Source organism: Elephantulus edwardii, unplaced genomic scaffold, assembly GCF_000299155.1.
Source record: "Elephantulus edwardii isolate Elephantulus edwardi_28Jun2011 unplaced genomic scaffold, EleEdw1.0 scaffold00272, whole genome shotgun sequence".
In the NCBI taxonomy this organism is placed as follows: domain Eukaryota; kingdom Metazoa; phylum Chordata; class Mammalia; order Macroscelidea; family Macroscelididae; genus Elephantulus; species Elephantulus edwardii.
The window spans coordinates 1,071,076-1,078,239 of NW_006400022.1; the positions used below are offsets into that span (position 1 = coordinate 1,071,076).

The 7,164-nt window shown below is 35.6% G+C and overlaps 2 protein-coding genes across 2 annotated transcripts in view; one reads left to right on the forward strand and one right to left on the reverse strand.

Annotated features, from left to right (window-relative positions):
- The window catches only part of MED12L (mediator complex subunit 12-like), a 576,790-nt gene that overhangs the window by 334,148 nt on the left and 235,478 nt on the right, over positions 1-7,164 (forward strand). The gene's annotated exons all lie outside the window — the stretch shown is intronic.
- GPR87 (G protein-coupled receptor 87) overlaps positions 2,855-7,164 on the reverse strand; it is a 34,697-nt gene continuing 30,387 nt past the window's right edge. Inside the window, exon 2 of the mRNA XM_006900049.1 lies at positions 2,855-3,961. Within this exon, the coding sequence (XP_006900111.1) occupies positions 2,919-3,961 (1,043 nt within the window). The 3' untranslated portion in view covers positions 2,855-2,918. The remainder of the gene's footprint in view (positions 3,962-7,164) is intronic.

Below are 7,164 nucleotides of genomic sequence, written 5' to 3' on the forward strand. Positions count from 1 at the left end.
ATAGTTTTTTGCATTGTCTTTAGTGATACTTTATTTTTGCAAAAGCATCTTTATGGATTTACTTGAATAAATAATTTTTGTTACCCTGGTGTGTGAATTAATGTAAATATATGAACTATGTGATACTGGTAATTTTTGTTCTTTAGATTTTAAACAAATTGTGATATTATTTTATTTATTTTATTCTAAGCCAATTTAATTGAGATAACAACATTGACTTAATAGTGATATTTCAGACACATAAAACCACTATCACATTAAATGTGGCTTTAGAAATAAATTTAAAATTATTTCAAGTATTTTTATAGACTTCTAAGGTTTGAGACCTAAGTTGGTGGACTAAATGGGCTAGGCTGGAGAAAAGTGCTTGGTAATCTCCTGAGTGTAGTATAGAACCACTTTATAATTACCACTTTATAATTATAATTACTTTATAATTACCACTTTTGGTAATCTTTAGTAGGGTAGGGTCTTGGTATTTTGGCTTATGGGGAGACCGAGCAAACACATCCAGTGAAACTGATGTTTTCATTATTTAAATAGAAGCTATGGAATTAAATAGGAGCTAGTAAGCCTAGAAGGTGTTAAAGTGAAAGTGTATGCCCAGCTAAAATACTGTTTTTTCTTTTAATATAATTCAAAAGACTCTTGATGATGTAATGGCTAAGTACTTGACTGCTAAACTTTGAATTTAGGTTCGAACTTAGCCAGGGACTCAGTGTTTCTGTAATATTACAGCCTAGAAAACCTTGCAAAGCTGTTCTGCTCTGCCACATAGCAGTTCTTGAGTATGTATATATGTATGTATGTATGTATAAATCAATATATATATATGACCTAATGGAACTAATAGCCACAAGGACACTGAAGCTGTAACTCATCTCAGACATTAAGCAGGAGATAGAGAAAAGAATTAACCTTTCAAACTTCCTTTTCATATTAATCTACTTCCTTCTGTTTGCTTTCAACTCATGATAAATCCCAGTGGGTTTTCTGATGCCATAGATTTTTAATAGGAGTTCACTACACAACCTTCTCTTGCAAAGCAGCTGGTGAATTGAAATCTCTGACCTTTCAGTTAGCACGTCAACACAAAATGAATGCACCTAGAGTACCAGGCTACTTTCTTTTGCATTATTTGGTCTAAAGCACAGTTGGTGACATATAATTGAGAGAGGTGGAGAGCCTATGAAAAGGATCAAATTAAGTTCATGCCCTTTAAATTTATAGAATCTAATCTTGATAGAACATAACACATAATAACAACAATCTTGATAGACAGAGGAATATTTTAATAGAAATCCTTTTTCGTTCTTATAGCCCCTTTCTTGTCTTCCTCTCCATCAGACTTAGCTTGTGAGTTTCCCACTTTATAATCCCCAGATCAGTGATTACTGTTGGAATAAGTTATTCTTGCACCTTTATTTTTGCTTGTTTTAGGTAAGTAAAATTATAAAATTTGCATTACAGTTGCTGACTGTTATACGTGTTTGTGGAGGTTTTTTGCTCTGATAATTAACCATGATGCCTTATTTAGTCAGTAAGCATGGCTTTAATTCCTTTCTATCTTTCGTATTGTTTGTGAGCCTATACATATTATTTTGAGATGGTCCAAACCAAGTACTTACTTAATTTTTGTTGATGACTTTGGAAAAAAGAATGTATAGGCCCTAAGACTTATGTTTAAGAAGGAGAAATTATTTTAAGATTTAAATGGTTACTCTTACTCAACAGGACTTTGCTCCGTGACTTTAACTTTCAATTTAAAGCTGTATTTTTTAAAAAATAATGGTATTTTGATTAAAGAGTAGGGTGTAGTTTAGTAGAGAGTGTATTTTGCTAGCAGTTTTCCTGTTAGCAAACAAACTTATCTCTGCTGTTAATTGATCCCAACTCAGTGTCCCAGGACAGAGTACATATAGCTTGTCTAGCTTTTGTATTAATGACTTGCTGCTTTATCTGTTATCCCACCAGGCGACAATTTTTAAACTTGTGTTATATTTCGTGATGTAGAGTCAGAACTGACCCATAGCTAACCATCCAGTTGGTTTCCAGAGGTTGTAAATCACATGGAAGGAGAGTGCCTATTTTTCTTCCTTGGAAAAGCTGGTGGATTTGAACCACATGCCTTAAGGCTTACAGTGTAGCTCCCTACCACTAGACCACCAGAGCTCACTATTTCTAAACTAAAGAGACTAAATTATGAATTGATGAACTAAATTTACTTTTTTATCAACTGAGACTCTTATTAACTCTTAGCACATGAGGATGTAAATGTAGCATATGGTTATAATGGGGAAATTTAAGTTCGATACAGTATTACAGAAAATAAACGTATTGTAATATTGAATTATCTTTTCTTACTCTCTCTCAGAAATAACTCAAGTTTAAAATCCCCATCTACATACCCCAGAAATTCTTCTCAGTATGCCTAAGATATTAACTCAGTGTGGGATGATGACCAATTATCTTAGCTGGTTCATAGATGGACTTTTGATAGTCTGATATTCAATACTTAGCTAATCAATACTCAGTTATATTTGTAGTAAATAAGATATACTGAAAGCATTCTTTTCTTTCCCAAGTGTTGGACCTCAAGGCTAATTAGATTTTTCTTCTCTCTGCTTTTTGTTTTCTGCAAAATTGGCTTCTTAGGAGCCACAATTTCTAGGAGGGCACTTCACCAAAAGTTTTATGCTATGTATTCACCTTGAACATGAAGTCCTGGACCTGTTGTTGAGCCACATATTAACTATCGTTTATTTCACTTTTGTTTTTCCTTACTCCAAATCATACCCAAAATTTAGATTGTTTTACCCCCTTTTTTTAAATACATATTGTGTTGAGCTCAAGAAAGGATAATCAAAAGAAACATTTATTTACACTTTATACAACAAGAGAAGGCAATCTCATGGGCCCTACACATCAGTATAATCGTAATATATGCGGACTTCCGATCTTCTGACACTTTGCAGGGACCTGATGCTTTCACTCCTGGTCCTGATATTTGATTTCTTGAATAACCTTCTTGAAAATGACCTACACATGAAAAAGTAAATGATTGGATCCAGACACACGTTACATGCAGATAAGAAAAGTGTCATTTCTTTGCAGTAATACAGGATTTTGTGTGCAGATTCATCTAGAAGTCTGTCTAAGTGACTAAATGTAAAAGGAATTCTGCACAAGTGATATGGTAAAAAGCATGTAAAAAACACAGCCACTACCACTCTGATACTTTGGTTATGCTTTCGCTTTCTGCTTGACTGACTTATGAACTGCTTGCTGGATTTTTGGATGTATCTTGATATGGCTATGTAACATCCAATCAGTATCACCAGCACTGCCACAAACAAACAGCTGTTGACATAAATTATTGCTCTGTGCCATTTGACTCCCAGGGGACTTTTAAGTTTCAAGCAGTCATGGATATTTTCATTAGTTGGCTGGACACTTGTTAGAATGATGTTTGGCAAGGACAGAACAGCCATAATCACCCAAACACAGATAGATAAGATCTTGGTAAAAGTGATGCTGTACATGCGAGAGTCCCCAAAGGGTTTTACCACCTTCAGATAGCGATCAATGCTTATTAGTCCAAGAAACACGATGGATGTGTACATGTTTGCATAAAACAAAACTGAAGTGTATCTGCAGAGGATAAACTTGAAGTACCAAGGTCCAAATCCTGCATCGTGGACTATTCTAAAGGGAAATGTCAGTGTCATTATGAGGTCAGCAACCACTATGTTTTTGAGATAAAATATGAAGCTGGTTTTATTCCTAATGTGGAAGAAGATCCACACTGCCAGGCCATTGAGCAAGATGCTTGCCACAAATATAATGAGGTAAAGGACAGGCAAGATGATGGTGTCAAACTTGTTATGAGTGGTGGCGTTTCTTCCTGGTTCATCGCTCATGTTACTTGCAACATGACTCCCTTGTCCATGCAGCTCATGATCTGTAGGAAAAGTGGGAAGACATTAGTCACTTTAGTGCTTTCTGTGCATAGATGCCCCACCATTACATGGTTATCTTACAACCACCATTCTTGCTATTTAAGACAAGTTTAAAATTGCCACTGTCCCCCCCCTTTTATTGTGTGCCATCAAGTCAGATCCAACTGGCATAGGAGATTGTTCATCCTTCTCCAGCAGAGCATGTGATGAATTTGAACCGTATGCCTTTCGCATTGCAGCACAGCTTCTTGCCAGTAGGCCACCAGAGGTCCCAGGCATTGTTCTTTTAAAGAGCCAAATTAATGCATTTCTAATGTTTAGAATGGCCAAGGAATTGGTGCCCCCATTGCAACTAGTCAACACACATATTTACACACATGCCCCAGGTCTCCTTGACTCTTTCATGTCAATAAGAGATTAAAATAAGAAATAAGAGAATAAAACTATTTCTAAGGGAGCTCAGGTGGCCTAGTGGCAAGAAGCTGCACTGCAATCCCAGAGATACACTATTTGAATCCAGCAGATGCTCTGCTGGAGAAGGAGGGACAATCTCCTCCTGTACCAGTCAGATCTGATTTGACTGCACATACACAAAAAAATAATAAAATAAAAATTTAAAAAACCTATTTCTGATACTTTTTACTAATCTTCTAAAAATAAATATACCACAGCACTATCCTTTTCTTAATTCAATATGTATTTAATATTTAATATCATTGCAAATAGAACATTTGTGATTAAAGGCTGTCCAGGCCTCCTCTGGCTACCAGTACTTTATCTCTTGCTCCCCTCCATCACCTCCTTCCCCAGATAAATCTTTCAGTCCTCCATTAAGGTTTTGTTGTCTGATTTGTGGAGACTTTGAACTAACACAATTTATAAATGCATTTTTTGGGGTGTGGTGTTCAGTGCTACAAGAAAGAACATTTTACACTCCCACCAACACTGTATGATGCTTCCAATCTCTCCGTATCCTCTCCATTGCTTGCTGTCCTGTTGAACTTTGCCACTGCTACTATGGTGAGATGGTATTTCATTATGGTTTTGATTTGCATCTTTCTTATTGCCACTGATTTTGAATATTTCTTCATGTGTCTGTTGGCCATATGAATGTCTTCTATTGTGAAAAGTCTTTTGCCTATTTTGTAAATGGGTCATCAGTCTTTTTCTTGTGGAGGCCCAGTAGTATTCTGTAAACTGTTCTATAGTATTCTATTATGAGACCTTTTTCTGAGATTTTGTTGCCAGACTTTTTTTCCTCCCCAGTCTGTAGATTTTCTTTTCATGTTACAAAAAGTGTTTGATGCATTCAAGGACTTAATATTTAGATGGTCCTGTTCATTGATGATATCCTCTCCTGGTTATGCTATATATGTAACCCTCTTTGTACTATAGGCTAGGCTTTCTAAGATTGGTTCCATTTTGTCTTTCACAATCTTTATGATTTTGATTGGGGTTTTCTCCAATGTCTCTTATTCAGTTTTAGTTGATTTTTGTTTATAATGTGAAATGTGGACCCAGTTTTGGCCTTCTACAGGTAGAAGTCCAGTTTACCAGCACCATTTGTAGAAGAAGTCATTGTTTCCATATTTGATTGGCTTGGTTTCCTTGTCACATACCTGCTGACCATAGAAAGATGGGTTAATTTCTGAGTTCTTGATTTTATTATATTGGTTTGTGTATCTGTGATTATGCCAATACCATGCTGTTTTGGTTCTTACAGATGTGTAGTAGATTTTGTTCATTCTTATGTTCATAGGGTTTTCAGAGGCATATTATTTAAAAAGTGGTTGGCTATTCCTGCTTCCTAGCTTGTCTTAATCTGGGAGGTCTACTAAAACCTGTCCATCATGGGCATTTGACACACCAGTGGCACAACTTTCAGTATTAAGACAAGCTACAAGTTATCTCAGTACAGCAAACCTGACAGACAAGTGCTATAACAGTTAGAACAGTGTTCTCCTCAAACACAACAAACTACCAATTTATTGTGGTTCGTAACCAGGAAGCTATTATGCAAACAGAGAATGTGAACACTGCATGATTTAAAATTGAGAAGGGAGTGAGACAGAGTTGTATTCCCTTTCCGTACCTATTCAGTCTATATCCTGATCAAATTACTTGAGAAGCTGCATTCTATGAAGAGGAATATGCTGTCAGGATCAGAGGGAGACTCATCAGTAACTTGCATTATGCAGATGACACAACCTTACTTGCTGAAAGTGAGGAAGACTTGAAGTACTTCTTGCAAAAGATCAAAGAATGCAACCTTCAATATGGATTGTATCTCAGTGTCAAGAAAACAAAGATTCTTACCACTGGACTGGTAAGCAACATCATGATAAATGGAACAAAGGTTGCAGAGTTTGTTGGGCGGAGGGAGGGGATGAAGGAATTAGGAAAGAACCATTAAGGACCTGAAAAGTCAGGATAATTGCGGACATGGGCGAGTGGTCAGTTAATTTTATTTAAAAAAAACACAAAACAAAACAGTATATGGGAATGATTGTATAAAACATCGTGAATGAAAGAATGTGTGAAGTACAATGTATATAAACAAAACACAAATTAATTTTGTATGCAAACCAGTATTAAATAAAACACCAAAAAAAGACCATTTATGCATTTTAACTTTCCATTAATTAATAATTACAATTTTGCTTTATAACCATTTTAATTTAGAGGTAACAGCTTGAATGTAACCTAATTTTCATGTTTGGCAACTTAGTATATGTTTTGGTTCTTAGTATATGTTTTTGTTCACTTCTTGGAAGAAGTGAAACAGGGTTTTCATGATTAATTGTGGTGATTATAGTCTAAAACAGGTTCTTAAACTGCTGACTGCAATTTTAAGTGTAGGCCTTCTGTGAGTACCTTTGTTCTCTTTCTAATTCTTTGCCTTTTATTCCCTGCTATGAGTGTTTTTAAAAACGGGTTTTCCTGGCTTAAATATCCATACATAGGCTAGTGATTTATACCTGGACACACCTGTTAAGAGACCTAGAATAATTATGCTTTATAAGTTTGAGTGCCTGATTCAGTTACCATCAGTACTTCCCCTGCTAGTTTCAAATATTGTCTTGAGCAGTATCTTTCAAATTTGATAAATTCTTTTTAAGTTTTTAATCCTCCTGCACCCAAAGATGCACGTCCATATGAAAGCCATGAGAAGGCCCTAAAAACATCCACTTTTTTTTTCTTTTTT